The sequence below is a fragment of the Mustela putorius genome, unplaced genomic scaffold, assembly GCF_011764305.1.
Source record: "Mustela putorius furo isolate JIRA1106 unplaced genomic scaffold, ASM1176430v1.1 tig00000382_pilon_pilon_pilon, whole genome shotgun sequence".
NCBI lineage: Eukaryota > Metazoa > Chordata > Mammalia > Carnivora > Mustelidae > Mustela > Mustela putorius.
This window is the reverse complement of record NW_025421367.1, coordinates 4,396,326-4,418,179: the sequence shown is the minus strand read 5'-3', so window position 1 is coordinate 4,418,179 and position 21,854 is coordinate 4,396,326. Positions and strand designations below refer to the sequence as shown.

Sequence of the window (21,854 nt, the reverse complement as noted above, 5' to 3'; positions counted from 1 at the left end):
TCGGATGGTAAAGCATGCGACTCTTGATCTCGGGATTGTGAGTTCAAGCCCCATTTTGGGTGTAAAGATTACTAAAAAAAAAAACTTGCCATAAACATAGGGGTACTTCTTTTCAAATTCATGTTTTTATTTTCTTAAGTAAATACCCAGTGGTGGAATAAAAAGATTATATGTACAATCCCGAAAGTTTTAGGGTTTTAACCCTATGGACCAAAATTTAAGCTACTAATCATTGTATTATGAAGAGTGTAGTATAATCCACAGTTATTTTCACTCAACTGTAATTTGTCACTCTATACTTGACTACTTTTTAATGAAATACTTAAGTACCATGTCTGAGTCTTATTTATGAATGAAGGAATGAATGCCAGTCATATACATAGTGTAAATTATCAAGTAAACTTTCAAAACTATTAATTTAGCTATTACTGAACTTGTTTGACTCTGATTAAGCTGGGCTAACAAGGTAAGAAGGTATGTCAGGGTTTCCATCCTAAATTTGCTTGTATGGTCTAGTAGTCAACTTGGAAGTTGTACACATGTAAATAAGTAAGTGTAATTTTTTTAAAACTATAATAAAAACATGTCCTGATAATTGTTTATATCGGATTCAGAATGTTTTATTTCTTTCTTTTTAAAGATGTTATTTATTTATTTGACAGAGAGAGAGAGATCACAAGTAGGCAGAGAGCCCAATGCGGGGCTCGAACCCAGGACCCTGAGATCATGACTTGAGCTAAAGGCAGAGGCTCTACCCACTGAGCCACCCAGGCGCCCCTCACAGGGTGTTTTAAAGAACAAGGGAATAATAGCAACCATATAGGCATTTGTTAAAATAATTGTTAAGGTAATTTGTCCTACTAAAGATTGAAATGGGGTCCCCTGGGTGGCTTAGTTGTTAGGCGTCTGACTTCAGCTCAGGTCCTGATCCCAGAGTCCTGGGTCAAGCCCCAGGTCAGGCTCCCTGTTTCGCAGGAAGCCTGCTTCTCCCTCTCCCACTCCCCCTGCTTGTGTTCCCTCTCCCGCTTTGTCTGTCTCTGTCAAATAAATAAATGAAATCTTTTTAAAAAAATTTTTTTAAAGATTGAAATGTAAGATTTATTAACCATGTAATAATGAAATTTAGCATATTCTTCTAGTTGTAGCAAACTGCTCCTGCAGTATTTGAGTCTCTACATACTCCATTACAATACAAGCTGATCAATGTTCTCCATGGAGAGACTCCTCACTTTAATAATAAAAGGGAAAAATAATTTAATACATTGAAAATTACTAAGACGTTTCTGAAGAGCCCATTTTCAGATTTTAACACTGAAGTAGTGTAGGCCGCATGGGTAGCTCAGCTGGTTAAGTGTCTGCCTTCAGTCCAAGTCATGATCTCAGAGTCCTGAGATAGAGCCCCGCATTGGGCTCCCTGCTCAGCAGGGAGTCTGAGTCTCTCTCTCTCTCTCTCTTTCTCTTTCTTTTCTCTCTCCCTCTTCCTGTCCCCAATACTCATTCTTTCTCTCTCAAATAAATAAATTCTTTAAAAAAAAAATGAAGTCATGTAAAAGTATATACCAAATATGCATATCTAAGTAATCATACTTTAGCTTTTCATCTTGCTTTCTTACATCTATGCTGTTAATACCCTTACATAATAAATGAAAAGCCAAGATGAGTGTGAAGGTGAACAGGTGGAACCAGCAAAAACTCTTGGGTCACTGAAGATGCCTTAGCCACAGTTTGACTTTAACTGAATATCATACGTGTATTTGTTACAGGAGGATGGACATAACAGTAAATATAGGAAATAATTAACAGGGAAAAATTGAACATTCTGAGATTGATTTTTTTTTAATAATGGGCTGAAGGGACTTTTATTTCTCTTTATTTTAGTCTGTCAAAATGAACGGCTGTGAAGAATATGGTGAAGAAAAGGTAAAAAGTGAAAGGTAAGAAAATAATTTTTTAAAGTATAACGATTCCATTCCTTTTTATTTTTTTTTAAGATTTTATTTATTTATTTGACAGAGATTACAAGTAGGCAGAGAGGCAGGCAGAAAGAGGAGGAAGCAGGCTCCCTGTTGAGCAGAGAGCCCAATGTGGGGCTCCATCCCAGGACCTTGGGATCATGACCTGAGCTGAAGGTAGAGGCTTTAACCCACTGAGCCACGCAGGTGCCCCTTTATTCCTTTTTAGAAGTGCCATGAAGGGGGCATCTTGGTGGCTCAGTGGGTTAAGCCTCTGCCTTCAGCTCAGGTCATGATCCCAGGGTCCTGGGATCAAGCCCCACATCGCATCGCATCAGGGCTTTCTGCTCAGCAGGGAGTCTGCTTCCCTGCCTCTCTGCCTACTTGTGATCAGTGTCTATCAAAGAAAGAAAGAAAGACAAGTGCCGTGAAGATTTTCATTTAGATGTTGCTTTTGAAATTAATTTATTCTTTTTCAATAAAAGGAGAATATTTGACTAAATTATGGACCTATGCTTGAATATTAGGATCATTCTTAAAATACAGCTACAAGGAGGTTCTAATGACATGTGATAGTGTGTTTAGTAAAACATTCCTCCAAAAAATAAGTTTATCCTTGACCATGGGAAAACTGAAAGAAAGGTCTAAAAGGGAATGTGCCAACAATGATGATAGTGATTATCTTCTAAAAGGATTTAAATAAAGCCAAATAAGATAAGAAACATTTTAAAATCCCAATATTTTGTCTCTTCTTGACAACAGTTTCTAATACAAAAGAGGATTTGTACCAGTACATTGTTTAGTGTTTTAAAAAAGCTACACAAGGGGTGGGTTAAGCCTCTGCCTTCGGCTCAGATCTTGAGCTCAAGGTCCTGGGATCAAGCCCTGCATCAGGCTCTCTGCTCAGCAGGGAACCTGCTTCCCCCGCTCTCTCTCTGCCTGCCTCTATGCCTACTTGAGATCTCTCTCTGTCAAATAAATAAATAAAATCTTTAAAAAAATAAAAAAAGTTATACAAATGAGTTGGCCAACAAAGTGATTATACATAAATGAGTTTTGCTCCATATCAGATAATAACCTAACAAAGGGAGCTACTTACATTTTCCTAGAAAAGCAAATTGACAGTACTTTATTTTTTACTAAATAAAATTAAACAAGGGGGGGTACATATTATTAATGTAGAAATGCATACAGTTTAAATTTGAAAGATTAGGGGTGCCTGGATGGCTCAGCATCTGCCTTCGGCTCAGGTCAAGATCTCAGGGTCCTGGGATGGAGCCCTGCATTGGCTCTCTGCTCAGCAGGAGGCCTGCTTCTTCCTCACATTCCTGCTGCTGTGTTCTCTCTCTCTCTCTCTCTCTGTCATAAATAAAATCACAAATACATACAGACATACATATATACATACATTTAAAAGATTAAACAAATATCTGGGCCAGTGGCCAATAATTGTAAAAATACAGACAGGCTCTACTCTGTTAAGCAGGGGAAGGGGAGGAAAAAGGAAGCCTAGATAAGTATATGTAATTTATTTGGGTGGCAGTTGGAAACACTATTAACATAAATTTTATCTGCAGGTTACTAATTCTTAGATACTTTTTAATTTTACGATCTCTGAAATCATGTACAATCATCAATATTGTTTCTTAATGTAAACAACAGTGTATCTTGCAGGGATAGATGTCATAGATTGAAAGAACTCTAGTACCTAACCTTCAGTCTAGTAATTTGATTTCTCAAGAATTGCTCCTACTATGACGTGTGCAAAGACATTTCTACAAAAATTTCATGGCAAAATCATTTATACTTCAAAAAAAAAAGTTAATGTACCCAAAATAAATTAAGATATACTCACACAAGCACCCATGAAATACTAAAGCAGCTAATCAAAAGAATAAGAAAGAAGGTAATGGCTGATGGAAGGATCTCCAAACTATATCCTTACAGATAAAATGTACTTACTGGTGACAAAAGCAACCTCATGGATGCAGAGCTTGCAAATTAAATGTTAATTGTAACCCACAATTACCTGGAGTGCCATGGATGGAGGAAAACATCCGCCATCAAAGCAGCATAATTGCCGCCCTGTTATTGACATCTGGGGAGAATTGTACATGTCTTGCTTTAGTGGTGTGTCCTACTGCCATCAGACAGATGTACTGCCTTGCTCCTCCTGAATATTAGAAAATGGAAAGATGTGTTCAGCCTTTTACATTATCCTTTTTCACCTCATCACTAAACATTTCATTTGCCTAGATTCTCTTGCCTACCCGTCCTCCTTACTGGGGAGATGGCATCTACTGTGTACCCCTAAATAATGAGAACGTGTACTGTGCTTTATTACATTAAGTGAGTACCCTGATACAGAAGTGTCCTTCTAGCCCCCCACTGTAGCAAAAGATGGATGTCCATCCATAGGGACCTCTATAAATAAATTAAGAGGGTTACCTGGGTGGCTCAGTCAGTTAAGTGTCCAACTCTTGATTTCAGCTCAGGTCTTGATCTCAGGGTAGTGAGTTCAAGCCCCATGTTGGGGTCCACGCTGGGCATTGAGCCTACTTAAAAAGAAAAAAAAAAAAAAGATGAGCTATTCTCACACAATGGTAATGGGTTATCCACGCTGAAGGACGGAAACCAACCACTCTCTACCTCCTTCAATCTAAGGTTCAAGACAGGTTTTGTTTGAGGATTAATTTTAGACTATATTAAACAATTCTGTACTTGAGTTTAATTTCCACTGACCAATGAATTTTAGGAATTGTGGACTTGGGTTTTTTTAATCAGATGATTTATTTTTAAATATCATGAAATTATAGCGGAAACAAGGGAATCAAAGACATAATATTTAAATTTATTTCAGGGACAAAACTGAATAAAATATTACCACTGTGTTTTGTTGTCATAGCTTGATTCAAAAGTCACAAGAAAGGAAGCCTGATGACGATGACGAGATAACATGGGGAAGTGATGAATTGCCAATAGAAACAACAAACCATGAAGATTCCGATAAAGGCAAGAATTTTCTGAGCAATTTTCTCATCAAAAATAATAGACTGGGAGAGGGGGGTGGGGTTATGGACATTGGGGAGGGTATGTGCTTCGGTGAGTGCTGGGCAGTGTGTAAACCTGGCGATTCACAGACCTGTACCCCTGGGGCTAATAATACATTATATGTTCATTAAAAAATTTTTAAAGAGTTAAAAAAAAATAGATCCAAAAAAGCGTTCAAAAATTAGTTTTCAGAATATATGGATGTGTTATTTCACTGTATGTGTATATTATTTGGTTCCATACATAAGGTAAAATCACATAGACAAACATCAACATTCAGTTTTATAACTAGATATTTGCACAGGTGTGAGCTAAAACTCTCAGTGGCTTAAAGTAAATAAACATGTAAATAATTAGAAACACAAAGTCACACAATTTTGCCATTCTGGACGATAGTCGAGAAACACATTTTATTTATAATAATAAATATAAAAAATAAATAAAGTATTTTGAGAATACTCAAAAATAGGAAATTAATACCCTTGCATCTCAACCTCATTTTTTAAAACTAAGAGTCATTTGCTCTGTCCTAGTACTGCCTCTTTTATTTTATAACTGAGGCAGTAGAGAAATGAGGCTCTATCTAGTGTATCATTTCTCTTTTTTTATAAAGGCAATGTTATACTAATGCAATGAAAGACATAGTTTGTAATCTGAAGTCTTAGTTGTTAAAGGAAATTAACAGTTGTTAATTAAGTCTTAGTTGTTAAAGGAAATTAAAGTTGAATTAACATTTTTTCGATTTAGGTAAACTGTTGGTATCAGTGTTGGTGCTCTTGTCAAATCCTGTAGCCCATGCTCATCTCCAGCTTTTGGGCTCCTGTTGCCTTTATACTCTGTTCTATAAAAGTTTAGAGTTATTTTTTGTAAGTGTACTCTGTATTTACAGCTAGCCTTCACCCCACTGGATGTTCAGCTTCTTGAAGTATCTTGTACAACTCTGTGTACCCCACAGAGCCAGTGTTATTGTTGCCTACCTAGTAGCTGCATCATCAGAAAGCTATACTTGTAGCTACAAGACTATAGCAAGAACTCTCTCCTGCTTTTTTCCAGGATAATAGTTGCCTTCTTGTATAAGCAGTTTCCGTAGAGCAGGTCCTAAATTAGATACACACTTCTCCCAAGACATTGATATCACTCATTTGATAAGCTCCTGGAGACCCCCCCCCCAGTTTTAATTTGTATTGAGAAAGCTTTCAAATGCCCATTAGATAGGCACTGAGTACCAAACCAGGGTAGAGAGAGAAGGCATCCGTGTTTCTAGTGCATGTCGCATTATAAGGAATTTCTGAAGCATCTCCCTTCATCTTTTCCCCAATGTGCTTGGAAGCTAATTTAAGTGCAAAGCAATACCTGGACTAGATATATTTTGAAACTCTTAAGTGCATGAGAGCCAAGAGCCTTAAGAATTTCTGAGCAGTCAGTGAGGTGTTTCCTTAAAAGTTGGGTACTAGGGCCTTGCTATATGGCCAAGATTTTATTGTGTTAATTGTAGGTATCTGCCTGCCTGTTCTCCTGCCTTTTTAATTCTGAAGACTCTTGCTTTCGTAAAAGCAGATGAGGTGAGAATAGGCTCAAATCAGTTCCCTTATTAGCTAAGTCACTTTGAGGGGTTTTTTGGTTTTTGTTTTTAAACAACTGCTGTCGATGCATCGGGATGACTCTGTCAGTTAAGTATCTGTCTTCAATTCGGGTCATGATCTCAGGGTCCTGGGATAAAGCCCCACGTTGGACTCCCTGCTCAGCTGGGAGTCTGCTTCTCCCTCTCCCACTGCCCCAACCCCCCATCCTTGTGCTTTCTCTATATATAAATAAATAAATAAATAAAATTTTTTTAAATCAACTATTGTCTTCTTAGATCATCCCTTTCTGACAAATGAGGAGCTTGCTGCACTCCCCATCGTCAAAGTGCTCCCCTCTGGTAAATACACTGGTACCAAGTTGAAATCAGTCATTCGAACACTGAGAGGTTTATTAGATCAAGGAATTCCTTCTAAGGAGCTGGAGGTAAGTGGCTTCTGCCAATGTTTCTTTCCCAAACAAAGTTTTATGCAAAATTAGGAGAAATTTTTTAAATGTCCATTACTTTGCAAATTTACTTCCAACTAAGAGCACCATCTTGTTCTATCCAGCAGAAAATTAATTCTCACAATTAGGATCCTAGTTGTATTGTTTTAAAGAGATCTCTTTAACCACTTTGGAGCTTAATAAATCTCTCCAAAGATTAACTTCCCTGCCTCAGAGTAGAGATAGACATTTTTTTAAGTCAGGTGTCAAGGGTCAATTCCAACTATTTACTAAACTTTATAATTAGAATACTGTTGATTTGGTTTATTAATAATAGTTTCTAATTTAATATAGCTCCAGAAATATGTTCAGTGCAGTGGTTCAGAGCCCTTCCTCATGTGGTCTTGCTTGCAATGTCCATATTTACCACCAGGCCAAAGAGGAATGTAGCACGACTGTGGTTTTGAGGTTTACCTTGTTCATCTCCCTCAAACTATATGCTTACTTTACCCACTTCCTGAGCTTTTCATAACCACTAAAGTGAAAGGAGCTAACTTCTTTTGAGAGCTTCTGGAATGTGATAGATGCTTTGTATTTAATATTCAAAATAATGTATATCGCATTAATATATTTCAAAACAAGTTCACAGTACTTCCTCTCCATTTTACAGCAATTTTTTCTTTAAGGCTTAAGTTTAAATGTCACCATTCCAAAGACCTGCCATCACAACACTCTATAAAGTAGATCTTTATTTTTTTTCTAACCTACGACTTGTTAATTTCTTCAAAGCATTTATCACAGCATTTGTTTACTTCTTTACTGATTCTTTCTCCCAATAGTCTGTAAGCTCAAGGAGAACCAGAATCCTATCTCCTTTCTCACTACTGTATTCCTAGCACTTATTACAGTGTCCTGCATCTAGTAGGCATTTTCAATATATATTTGCGTGGATGGATGGATGAAGAGATAAATGGGTGGATTAATGAGTGAATGAAAAGTGAAAGTTGGCTTTAAAAACCTAGGACTATCGGGGCGCCTGGGTGGCGCAGTGGGTTAAAGCCTCTTGCCTTCAACTTAGGTCATGATCCCAGAGTCCTGGGATCGAGCCCTGCATCAGGCTCTCTGCTCAGTGGGGAGCCTGCTTCCCTCTCTCTGCCTGCCTCTCTGCCTACTTGTGATCTCTCTCTCTATCAAATAAGTAAATAAAATCTTTTTCTTTTAAATTAAAAAAAATAAAAAATAAAAATAAAAACCTAGGACTATCTAACCACAACTCTACCACATGGGATATTCTATGATCCCATAGACAATATTGTCAAGAAATTCTGCTCCAGCCCATTACTTTAAGCCAAAGTTGCTTTTATATTTTTTTTTCCTAAAATATAATTATAGATCTCTGTAAACTTTAATTTAAAATTAAGGTACAGGGGCGCCTGGGTGGCTCAGTGGGTTAAGCCGCTGCCTTCGGCTGGGGTCATGATCTCAGGGTCCTGGGATCGAGCCCCGCATCGGGCTCTCTGCTCAGCAGGGAGCCTGCTTCCCTCTCTCTCTCTCTCTCTCTCTGCCTGCCTCTCTGTCTACTTGTGATCTCTGTCTGTCAAATAAATAAATAAAATCTTTAAAAAAATAAAAATAAAAATAAAATAAAATTAAGGTACAAATTGCAGCCTCACAAATTTAGTTGACTACATGTTAAAGATATTTACAACAATATATTTCAACAACTGGTATATCAGATTAGTTTTGGGATTTTAGACTCACTTATCTTAACAGAACATACCTATTTCTTAACATTCAAAGTCTGCCCTGATCAGTAGCCAATTTTACACCCTGCATATTTAAAGCTTTTGCAATTGTTACTGAATTACTGCTTATCTCAACAAATTTAGCTTTATTTCCATTTTTTCTTGCAGAATCTCCAGGAATTAAAACCTTTGGATCAGTGTCTGATTGGACAAACTAAGGAAAACAGAAAAAAGAATCGATATAAAAATATACTTCCCTGTAAGTTTAATTTGGCTTCAAATCAAATATGTGTCTAATATAATTTGAACTGATTTAAAACTTTTGTGCCAGTTTACCCTATCTCTAACACAAGTGTGCACACACACACACACAAACACATATTAGGTATTTATATCAGTAACAAATACATTTAGATATACAATGTAAGTACCTTCTTAAACTATATATTCTGAAAAATCAATCAGAAGAATCCAAACTACTTATTCAGACTTTCATGGATTTTGCAGCATAGTATTAGAAATTAATGTGATGCCAAATCAGTAGTTTTATTATTTTTAAATATTTATTTATCTATTTGAAAGAGAAAGAGCATGCACATGTGTGAAGATAGGGAAGGGACCGAAGGAGAGGGAGAGGGAGAGAATCTCAAGCAGACTCCCTGCTAAGTGCAGACAGAGCCTGAGCTCTACCTCATGACTCTGAGATCATGACCTGAACCAAAATCAAGAATCCAATTCTTAACTGACTAAGACACCCAGGCACCCCCAATCAGTAATTTTAACGTCTTCTTAAAACTGTGAATTGGGGGGCATCTGGGTGGCTCAGTAGGTTAAGCCTCTGCTTTCAGCTCAGGCTCAGGTCGTGATCTCAGGAAGCAGGGAGCCTGCTTCCCCCTCTTTCTCTGCCTGCCTCTCTGCCTACTTGTGATCTCTCGATCTCTCTCTCTGTCAAATAAATAAATAAAATCTTTTTTTTTTTTTTTTTTTTTTTTTAAATATGAATTGGGGCACCTGGGTGGCTCAGTCAGTTAAGCATCTGCTTTCTGCTCAGGTCATGATCCTGGGGTCCTGGAATCGAGTTTCACATCAGGCTCCTGGCTCAGTGGGGAGTCTGCTTCTCCCTCTGCCTGCTGCTCCCCCTGCTTGTGCTCCCTTTCTGTCTCTCTCACAAATAAATAAACAAAATATTTTTTTTTTTTAAATATGAATCAGCTTCTACAGGAAGGGGTGCCTAGTTGGCTTGGTTGCTAGACTACATGACTCTTGATCTCAGGGTCCTAAGTTCAAGCCCTACATTGGGTGTGGAGCCTTCTTTAAAAAAAATAAATTTAAAATTTTTTTTAAAAGTTGTCATTCATGAATTCACTTCAGCTTGAGCAGTTTCTTAGTTCATGTATCACACCAACATCTATTTATTCCACTCATTCTAACTTCAGAGAAATTTCTATGATACATTATACATGCATGTGGCTGCAGTGGTACCAACAATGATACTACCAAGTTACATTAGAGTTTGAATTGTTCAGATACTAGGAGGAAAAAGCGAATTTTTTTTTTACCACATTTTACTGATTTCACCAATCAACAAGTAATTTTTTTTAATATATAGAGATATAGCCAAAATATTAATGTCTAGCAACTTTTTTTTTAAGCAACTTCTTACAGTAATCATCAGCCACATTTATATATATCAGCACACTGGGTTCCACTGTGTATGATACAACAATCCTATCTTTACCAGGAAGTCATAAATTCAAAAATCTAAAATAGAATAGTGTCAAATCATGTAATAAATAACAATACAATTGAATTTTTTCAACCAAGTTGCAAGACACAAAATTTATTTTGGAAAACTTCCTGTGAGAACTGAATCTTAGCATTTTAAAATGAAATCAATAATGGTTCAGCATAAAGTAGGTAGGAATTATTTCACCACCACCCCACCCACAATGGCCAGACTAGCCTCTCAAAGTCAAATGAGCTAAGCCATAAATCCAAAACTACTGAGTGGATTTTTTTTCCATGGACTAAGAGGTAGAAGTCAAGTAATTGAAGGGCAATTGATTTTGAAACACTACTGAAGTCATAATTTGATAATCATAGAAATTACCAGTTAAATTTATAAATATTTTAAATAGAAATGACTTTTGATGTACATACAGTACATACTGATTAATTCTCTTGGACAAGGTGGCTTACATATAGTTTTCACTGGTTTGAAAATTTTTTTATTTTAACTACGAAATTACAACCAGACAAAGACAGGGGCCTGTATGCCTGGAGAATAAAGTGAGTTACCTTTTTACTTATTGGGTTAATGTTTTGGCTGCTGATTTAAAAGTATATAATTTAATTAAATTAGCAAGAGGTAATTATGCCAGTTATATTTGTAAGATGTACTTTGATCATTTGATTATAATACTAATTTTTATTTTATGAAATAATCTTCTGGCATTGTCGTTCATTAAATTCATCATTATCATCATTAAAAATAAGGATGGATAAGGGGTGCCTGGGTGGCTCAGTGTGTTAAACCTCTGTCTTCAGCTCAAGTCATGATCTCAGGGTCCTGGGATTGAGCCCCGATGGGGCTCTCTGCTCAGCAGGGAGCCTGCTTCCCCCCCTCTCTCTGCCTGCCTCTCTGTCTACTTGTGATTTCTGTCAAATAAATCTTTAAAAAAATCTTTAAAAAAAAAATTAGGATGGATAAGAAGTAGCAAAGTACATTTGTTTCTCTAGGAACTTATTAAGAAGTTCTAAATGTATTAATTGATTTATTAATTTTAATTAACCAAATCTGTATAAATAATATCAAATTGTCAGAAACTCACTGAGTTGACATCTTAGATATACTTGTAACAAGAGCAAAATCAGTAAATATAAAATGATTCGATTGTAATTTGAAAATATGCCTCATTAAAAAGTATGATTTCATTTATGGTTCTGAGGAATTTCTCGTAATTTTTGACTCATGCTGTTTATGAGGTTCTTGTTTAAAAATGCATGATATAGATGGCTCTGTTTTGTGGTGGGAAATTCACAGATGATGCCACAAGAGTTCCTCTTGGAGATGAAGGCGGCTATATCAACGCCAGCTTCATTAAGATACCCGTGGGAAAAGAAGAGTTCGTTTACATTGCCTGCCAAGGACCTCTCCCTACAACTGTTGGAGATTTCTGGCAGATGATTTGGGAACAAAAATCCACAGTGATAGCCATGATGACCCAAGAAGTAGAAGGGGAAAAAATAAAATGCCAGCGCTACTGGCCTAACATCCTAGGCCAAACAACAATGGTCAATGACAGGCTTCGGCTGGCTCTCGTGAGAATGCAGCAGCTGAAGGGCTTTGTAGTACGAGCAATGGCCCTAGAAGAGATTCAGGTAAGTGAGTTAAATCTTTCCGTCTCCTAAGGCTTATCTCCTAGTTGGAATGCAGGCCTGGACACTTTCCACATCAGTGTATTTCTAAATGAAAGCCAGCAACTTGGGGCTTCTCATTTCAGTGGAACTAATGTCACCCATTATTTTTTATCTAACAGACACTTAAATGTGACCTTCTTACTGCCAGTTTCCTTCAATGCATACTGTATTAGGATGAAATGAGAATACACGCCTTTAAGGTGACCATCCATCATCCTTTGCTTAGTGATAGAACAGAATGGCTCAGAAGCTATGTGCTAGAAATGTGTTTTTGTTTTTGTTCTTTAAGGTGAAACCTCTAAGAAGAATGAATAAAACAATCAATTAAAAATCTCTGAGTAGCAAATATTCCCCCATAAGCACAACATATTTGGTAATGCATGGACAATTGTAACATAAATGTTTGTCATTTGGGTAATTCCTTCTATGGCCACTTTACCATTGAATCAATTCAGCTTGAATTAGATAAGTGGTTATACCTTAAGTAAAACCGCTACTTTTCCTCACCTCCGCACTCCCTCAATTTCATCCTCCTCCCAGTAGTACTAGCTTAAGTATAAGTATGGCTGACCCTTGAACGAAACGGGAGTTAGGGGTACTGACTCCCATGGAGTCCAAAATCCACATATAACTTTGGACTCTCCATAAACTTAACTACTAACAGCCTACTGTTGACCTAAAGTCTTACTGGTAATATAAATAGTCCTTTAACACATATTTTATATACTATATGTATTATAGACTGAGTCTTACAACAAACTAAGCTAGAGAAAAAAAATGTCAAGGAAATCATAAGGAAGAGAAAATATTTACAGTACTGTACTATGAAAAAAAAAAACGCATGTAAATGGACTTGTACAATTCAAACCCATGTTGTTTGATGCTCAACCCTAATGGGTTTCCTTTTGGACTTGGACTTGATTCTATTGGTCACATGTAAACATAGCCTAATGATTTCCTTCATGGTTTTTTGATGTGATTTTATAAATAATTAAAGATTATACCTTCTTATTCATTCACACCAGCCTACCTATTACTTATGCTAATGTAGTCATTCCTTAAATGATTTGTTTAATTAATAGAAGGTTTGTACAGCCTGGGCCCTGTTATGGAATCTAGGGATTCAGCAGTTAGCCATACAGACAAAAAGAAATCCCTGACCTCATGGAGTTCATTTTTTAATGAGGAAACACTAGTGTTGATGATGCTGTGGAAAAAACTCTAAAGGAGTTGATTGAGCCAAGGGATAAGGGGGCAGGTAGGGATTTCAGTCAGAAACAGCAAGTGCAAAGGCCCCGACTTGAACTGTACCTCGTGTTTTCAAAGAACCACAAAGAGGTCCCTGTGGTGGAGCAAAGCAACTACCAGGAACAGGTCAGGTCTGAGAAGGAGCTGGGTCAAGGGCTTGTAAGCTGTTGCACTGACGGTGGCTTTTATCTAGAGTACCTTTGAGGTGGAGTCATTTAGAAAGGTTGTTATTCATATCAATGTAATCTGCTTTTAGGGTTTCAAAAGAAATTGTTACCAGTGTTTAAAATGTGGATTTAGCAATCTCCTTGATAAAGACCCTCCCTGTGTCGTGGAACCGAGTCTTCTTGTCTCTTGCATCTGTCCTTTGATTTGATCCAATGGGCAAGCCAAAGTTTGAAAGGACTGTATATTATGAAGAACTAAAACATGTGTGAATGATACAGTATTTATCCATTTCTTGTATTGTACAATTTCAGACAGGAGAGATACGACATATTTCTCATCTGAATTTCACTGCCTGGCCAGACCACGATACACCTTCTCAGCCAGACGACTTGCTCACTTTTATCTCTTACATGAGACACATTCATAGATCCGGACCAATCATCACACACTGCAGCGCTGGCATCGGACGTTCAGGGACCCTGATATGCATAGATGTGGTTTTAGGATTAATCAGTCAAGATCTGGAAGTGAGTACAACATACAGGCTGAACTAGCAGTCAACCAGAATTAACAGTGGAATCTAATACTGTGTTATGATCTTGGAATTTTTTTATTTAGCTGGGGTTTTGGGGGGTTACTTAAGTAAAATCTTAAGATTTTTTGTAAGTAATCTCTATACCTGATGTGGGGCTCAATCTCACAACCCCAAGATCAAGAGTCATATGTTCCAACTGAGGCAGCCAGACACCCCTATTTAGTAGCTTTTATGAATGCCTTAATTTCCTTACTATATCAAATTGTATTTTAGGGGTACCTGGATGGCTCAGTTGGTTCAATGTCTGCCTTTGGCTCAGGTCATGATCTTGGGGTCCTGGGACTGAGCCCTACATAGGGCTCCTAGTTCAGTGAGGAGTCTGCTTCTCCCTCTCCCTCTGCCCCTTCCCCCAACTCATGCACATGATTTCTCTCTCTCTCTCTCTCTCTCAAATAAATACATTAAATCTTTTTTTAAAAGACAATCTACTCTTTTTTTTTTTAAGATTTTATTTATTTATCTGACAGAAAGAAAGAGAGCACAAGCAAGGGGAGCAGCAGGCATAGGGAGAAGGAGAAGCAGACTCCCCACCGAGCAGGGAGCCCAACTGAGGGCTCAATCCCAGGACCCTGGGATCACGACCTGAGTCAAAAAGACACTCAACCATCTGAGCCACCCAAGCACCCCAAATTAAATCTTTTAAAAAAAATTTTTTATTTTAGTTAATGTTCAAAACTACTCAGACCATAATCAAGAAGAAGTAATATTTCAATTTTATATTTGTTCTACTGGTATTAACCATGTGCTTAAAATTTCTTAGCAGTATCAGATTTACTCTTTATAGTCTGTAGGTTTCTATACAGTAAAGTCAGTTTCACTGTCACACTTAGGGAGAGAAATACTCAAACACTGGGGTGCCTGGATAGTTCAGTCTGTAGAACATGCAGCTCTTGACCTTGGTGTCCTGAGTGCAAGCCTCGCCTGGGGTGCAGAGTGCAAGCCTAACATTGGGTGTAGAGCTTACTTTAAAAATGGGGTGGTTCAGGGACGCCTGAGTGGCTCAGTTGGTTAAGCAGCTGCCTTCGGCTCAGGTCATGATCCCGGCGTCCTGGGATCGAGTCCCATATCGGGCTCCTTGCTCGGCAGGGAGCCTGCTTCTCCCTCTGCCTCTGCCTGCCATTCTGTCTGCCTGTGCTTGCTCTCTCCCACACTCTCTCTGATAAATAAATAAAATCTTTAATAAAAAAAAAAAAAAAATGGGGTGGTTCAGTCAGTTAAGTGTCTGACTATGGCTCAGGTCATGATCTCATGGTCTTAGTATCTGGCCCTGATGTATGCTCCTTGCTCAGCAGCGAGCCTGCTTGTCCCTCTGCCCTTCCCCTTACTTGTGTGCTCTTGCGCTCAGTCTCTCTCAAGTGAATAAATAAAAATCTTTGGAAATAGATGTAGAGAGAGAAGCATAAAAGAAAGTATATTTATGAAATAAAAAGACATATTTTTGTTATTGTTTACCTATGAGTGGGAAATGTATGTATACTTTGTTCTACAAACTGATGCTAATCTCTAAATTATTCCCACTTTAAAAAATATTATTAAGTAAACAAAATTAATGATTATAATCTTATTTAAAATCTAAATTAGTATAAACCTTACTTAAAATGTTAGAATATCTTACCATAAAATTACGGTCTCTTAAAGAATTTTCACTAAAAGCATTTGTCTTGCTCTATACACACTATTGTGTCTACCAATAATTTAAGTAGAACGAAACAACGTCTATTTCTCCCTTGTTTCAAAGTGCCAGTATCAGTGAGAATAAAAAGATCAGGAATTTTAATCTGAAAAGCAAACTGTAAGAAAAATAGTTTACTTTTTTTTTTTTTTTTATGTTGATATTAGAAAATAGTCAAATTCCTGGGATGCCTGGGTGGCTCAGTCAGGCTAACCTTAGTCAGGTTAAGCATCTGCCTTTGACTCAGGTCATGATGACAGGGGCCTGGGATCAAGTCCCACATCAGGCTCCTTGCTCAGTGGGGAGCCTACCTCTCCCTCTGCCTGCTGCTCCCCCTGCCTGTGTGGTCTCTATCTTTCTCTCTCTGACAAATAAATAAAATCTTTTTAAAAATTTTAAAAAAGAGAGAGAGAAATTAGTCAAATTCCAGAGGGGAGAGAATTTCTTTTGGGGATTTTTTTTGTTGGGGATTTTCAAGTAGAATAACCTCCCCTAATTCTTAATAAAGATCATAAATAAAATTATCAAATGTTGGCAGAGTCAGTTCACTGACTTTTGTCCAGAGCAGTTTCCCAACACTGCTAAAAGGAGGAGGAGGAGGAGGTATGGAATCTTTGGGGTTCAAATTCAGTAACCCTTTTTATCTAACACACAGACCCTGTTTTCTTTGGCAGTTTGACATCTCTGACTTAGTGCGCTGCATGAGGCTGCAAAGACATGGAATGGTTCAGACAGAGGTGAGTCTTGGCTGGTGTCTTCTAATGAGGATTTTCGTGAAGATTCTGTAGTTTTCAAAATTCTGATTCTCTTCTTAAATGGTCCCCACATTATAACATAAAACCATAGATTTATGGTAATAAGGGACTTTTTTTTTTTTTTTTAAGCAGGAGGACTAATTCTGAAAAAAATTAAAATACTTCAGAGATACCTCATTAAATGTTGCCTTTAATTTAAATGCGGGAAATGAGAAAATGCAGTATTTGCACTTAACAATATGTAGAGAGTGGGGCAGCATGTTGGGAGGGGGTAGTTTGGGTTGGTATAAAATAGCATATAATTTAGTGGCATTCTTTCCCCATTTCCAACTTTAAAGAAGGTAACATTCTTGCCACAGAAATTCCCTGAGAGGGAATGGTTTCGGCAGCATTGACAAGAAGTCCAGAAGGCAGGATAGAGTTGCTTAGCTTAGAGAAGACACTCTTGGGGCAGAGTGAATGGGTAGGTTTGTGTATCCTGTATTTTGATAACATTTCTCTTACCTGAAATCAAACCATGGGTTATATCACAGGCTGACCTACAGACATGTCTTTCACAGGAACTACATTTTGTAGAGTATCTGTCTGCTCTCAGTGGTTCAACTATCCTTACTGTTTGTAGTGTGAGGAGGGATATGGCAGCTATTTTCATATCTCATAAATTCACATTTCTCTACCTGTTAAAGAATATAGAAGTTTACCATCTTTAGAATTAAAATTTGCTTCATTAGCCTTCAGATATCTTTTTAATTCAAGTTAAACCTCCTAAATATTAGGCTGAGTTGCACACTTTTTTAGGTTAAGAAAGCATACTGATCTGTATAAGCAGTTCCTTAGACCCAGGAAACTGACTCATTCAACAAGTACTTATTCACTGAGGGCCTGCGGTGGACCAGGCACTTTTGTAGGTGCTTGGAGCACATCCGTGTTTGGAACAAAGACCCCCTCATGAGGTGGTGATGAGGAAGGCAGATATTAAACACATTAACTAAGTAAGTTATATAGGATCTTTGAAAGTGAGAAGTGCTTTAGAAGATAAAAGAAAAAAAAAAATAGAGCGAGGCAAAGAGGTTGAGCCATGGCAGACTGGGGAAGGTATTTTAAATAGAGTAGCAGCCTCGAGGAAGTAACACTGAAGCAAAGGCTTGAAGGAGGTACAGTGGGCACATGAGGCTATCCAAGAGTAACAGTATTTCAGGCAGACAAAGCCATCTGCTCTGAGGCAGGAGCAGGCCTGGTGTGCTTGAGAATGGCCATGGTTCGGGTGGCTGAGGTGAAAAGGGGAGTGACAGGGCCAGGCCTGGGCTCTCCTCTGAGGGAAATGGAGACAGCGCAGCATTATCAGTGTGGACTGACATGACCCGACTTCCATTGTAAAGGTCCTCTCTGGCCACTGTGTTAGAATGAAACCGACGTGGGGGGAGGACGCAGGGTTAGAAGCAGGGAGGTCGGTTTGGCGGCAAGCAGTGGGCCCAGCCTGGAGTATGTGGATATAGGGAGAAGAGGCCATGGTGTGAAGTGGGTTTGCTAATGGATTGTTGGTGGCCTGAGAGAAAGTCAGGGAAGATCGTGTGCAAACGTAGGAAAAGTAGTTAAAGTACAGAGGAGCACCGAGGAAATAAAAGGGTTACCTATATTCCTATTTCTCAGAACTGCGCATGTTTTAAACATTCTTACATTCTTTTAGACCGAGCACGTGTAACAGGCATGAATGCTCACATACACCCAACCATTTTAAATGAGATTCAACTGTCGTTAGTGTTTTGTTTTCCATTTAGTATATTGTGAATTTTTTCTGTCCACCCTCGGACTCATTAATTCCTTCCAAAGCATATTAAAAAAAACTCAGATCCCTGCACCGTCAACTTAACAGAGAGTAATTTCACCAAAAAAGAGTTGATTTCCCCAAAACTTTGATTTTCATATTCTTTCATTCCAAATATTTAAAGAGCATGATTTGGTGTAGCTTCTTGGGTATTAATTTTTTGACATTTCAGAACATCAAGATGAGTTCAATAAATCTAGAGGAAATTTTGTAGGGACTTTATTTTTCCATTATAAGAGCAAATTATAAATATTACCAAAGCACAGAAATAAATGTGTCCTACCACAGACAATTTCAGTTAGGACTCTGGGGTATTTCCACCTGCCTACTCACTCACCTCCAAGGCTTTGCCCCTCCTCATTTTATCAGTCTGGTTCAGTTTCTTATCATTTGGATGACACTGCACAATTCTATATCCTGCTTCTTATATTAAACATCATCACAAAATTTTTCCATATGTTCAAAATTACTCATATATATATATATATAAAATTTCATATTATACATCTAGAGTCTTCTCTGTTTCTTTTTTTCTCTTGCCATAGGATCAATATATTTTCTGCTATCAAGTCATCCTTTATGTGCTGACACGTCTTCAAGCTGAAGAAGAGCAAAAAGAACAGCCACAGCTTCTGAAATAACATGAAAAGAACAGCCTTCTGGATGCTTCATCTCGCTCCCAACCTCCAACAGGTGTTCCTGTTATCTGCTTAAAATAAAGATCACAGGGCAGCAAGTCCATACAATATCATTATGCTTATTCTCCTCTACCTTAGAGGGGCATTCTTCACAACAATAAATAATAATGAAATGCTGTATTTTTACAGCTACTTTTTAGCCTGTGATAATTTAAAAATTTTTGACACTAACCGAACAGTGCAGATCTTAGGGGTGATCAAGGCAGCTTTTGATTATAGCTGAGGTTGCAAGGACACGCCGAGTCTATTTGTAATCCACCAATCTTGTTTATAGCAAAATTCCTTCCCAGCATTTTAATAGAGTTATTTTATAGGGGATACTTGAAACCAGTATTTAAGCTTTAAGTGACAGTAATATTGGCATAGAAAAAAGGTAGCAAAGGTTTACTGTATCAGTTTCTAATGTTTACTATATAGAATTTCCTGTAATATATTTATATACTTTTTCATGAAAATGGAGTTATCGGATACATTTGTAACTGCATTATATTTGTTATCCATCATCTCACTTTGTAAATAAAAATACATCTTAAAAATATGAACAAGCCAAAGCATATGCAAACATTTTCAGCAATGTGTTCTTCTTCTTTTTTTCTTTTTTTAAGTAGGCTCTGCCCTCAGTGTGGAGCCCAACTCCAGGCTTGAACTCACAAACTGAGATCAAGACCTGAGCTGAGACTCAAGAGTCAGACGCTTAACCGACTGAACCACCCAGATGTTCCTTCAGTGTGTGTGTGTGTGTGTGTGTGTGTGTGTTAATTTAAATTCAATTTGGTTAATATATACTGTATTATTAGTTCCAGGCGTAGAACTTAGTGATTCATCAGTTGCATCTGATACCCAGTGCTCATTCCATCAAGTGCCCTCCGTAATGCCCATCACCCAGCTACCCCATCCCCCCACCATCTCCCTTCAGTGTGTTACTTCTTAACACACAGGCCTCAAGGGAAGCAAGAACTTTTGAATCCCAATTTCCCATCTCCCCACTTGGTCCCAGTCATGGCAGCCACAGGGACCAAGAGTGTTGTTGGAAACCCTGGTAAATCTTCAGGGTGTGACGTGTGGGTCCTGTACTGACCAATAGTAGCGAAGACATTCAGTCTCCCTGCCTTCTGCCTCCCTGCCTTCCAGCTTACTGTGCCTGATGCATAAATCAGAATACTTTCAAGTTCTAATTGAAGTAAAACTCAGAATATCTAAGCTGACAAGGGGTAATCAAAAGAAAACAATATCACATTTCCTGGGAGGTTATAATTGGTTCTGCCTTAAGGGAAAGCGATCTGCCTCAAAGAGCTGCTTCTGATTCCCAGCACTGACCGCCTTTCCCTCAGTCCTAATTCTGCCAGCACTTTTCCACTCAGCCACAAGTGATGCTCCTGCGAAACCCGGGAGACTGCTTGATTGGTCCTCATGGGACTAACGCATTAGAACTCGTAAACTTGAATTTCTGATCTTACCCAAGTGCAACGATTTGTAGGACTCCAACCCTGAGTATCAGAGGCTGTTTGAGGGAGAGGACAGCAGTAAATGCACAGAACCCCACCATCATACGTTTGACTCCCCACCTGGTCCAAAGTAGCTCCAAATCTGGCAAGAGAATCACCACCACCGTTCCTACTTCAGTCAGAACAGCTTTCATAGATTGCATTGTAGCTGAACATTTCATTTGAAAAAAGGGCTCTGCTGCTTTAAAAGATATTTGGAAACTAATGTTCTGAGCCCAATGGAATCCTGAGTCCTTGTTTTCCTGTCATAAGCACAGGAAACCAGGCCAGCAGGGCTCTGGGAGCCAGTACAGCTGGAGGTGATTAGCTATCATCTGCAGTCAACAACAGAGAGGGGAGAGGGGAAAGCTGAAGAAGGATCCTTTTTCTGGAAAGAATGTAGCTAGGAAATGGAAACTATGGCAAGAAAATGTGGTTTCAGTTTACGACCCCTAAATGGAAACTTCATTATAGCAAACATGTTACCGCCCTCATCTGGGACCTGGCGCCACTACCATGGAATGGGATGAGACATTGGCTAGGGCCACTCTGGTTAGAAAGTGCATGGCACTTGCATGGTAAGGCCACTGAGCCAGGTGGCACGCGGGGGCACTTAGGTATCAGATGAATGGATAAATACCATGTGGCTCTTAACACACATTAGATGGCTAAGTACTATAAAATATACACCAGGAGATATAACAGCTCAAACATAATAGAAGCTTATTTCTCATGTACCCAACGGTTCTGGACAGGTGAACAGCTCAGCAAGATAGCTCTCTCTCCAATTTCCAGGAACCCACGCTGATGGAGGTTCTATAATCAACACACAACTTCCAAAGTCCTCCTGGGAATTGTCTCCATTCCCCCAGCCAGAAAGCAGAAAAAGCATAGAGGACCGCCCGTGGGGGATTTTATGAGCTGGGCAGGCGTAGAAGCAAAGCACATCATTGCCACCCATTCCATCAGCAAGAACTGCCCAAATGGTGCTCCCGAGTGCAAGGAAGCTGGGAAACGAGTTGGCCGAGCTCTTTGCCCGTGACAACTCTGTGCTACAGAAGGGGAAGCATAAATTGTGATGGAATCTATTTCTAAAACTGAAATTGTATGTTATAAATGAATGGTATCTTTTATTAAGATTTTATTTCTTTGAGACAGAGAAAGCAGAAGCATGGAGGAGAGTCAGGGAGAGGGAGAAGTAGGTTCCCCACTAAGCAGAGCCCAAGGTGGGACT

The 21,854-nt window shown here is 38.5% G+C and overlaps 1 protein-coding gene across 10 annotated transcripts in view; it reads left to right on the top strand.

The window, feature by feature from the left end:
• PTPN13 (protein tyrosine phosphatase non-receptor type 13) overlaps nt 1–19,690 on the top strand; it is a 204,827-nt gene extending 185,137 nt beyond the window's left edge. For all 10 annotated transcript variants that reach the window (XM_013058070.2, XM_013058071.2, XM_004756135.3 and 7 more), the window contains 8 exons: nt 1,879–1,934; nt 4,858–4,964; nt 6,862–7,010; nt 8,924–9,014; nt 11,799–12,136; nt 13,903–14,118; nt 16,533–16,595; nt 18,984–19,690. In XM_013058070.2, the coding sequence (XP_012913524.1) occupies nt 1,879–1,934; nt 4,858–4,964; nt 6,862–7,010; nt 8,924–9,014; nt 11,799–12,136; nt 13,903–14,118; nt 16,533–16,595; nt 18,984–19,079 (1,116 nt within the window). In that variant the 3' untranslated portion in view covers nt 19,080–19,690. The remainder of the gene's footprint in view (nt 1–1,878; nt 1,935–4,857; nt 4,965–6,861; nt 7,011–8,923; nt 9,015–11,798; nt 12,137–13,902; nt 14,119–16,532; nt 16,596–18,983) is intronic.
• Nucleotides 19,691–21,854: the final 2,164 nt, after the last annotated feature.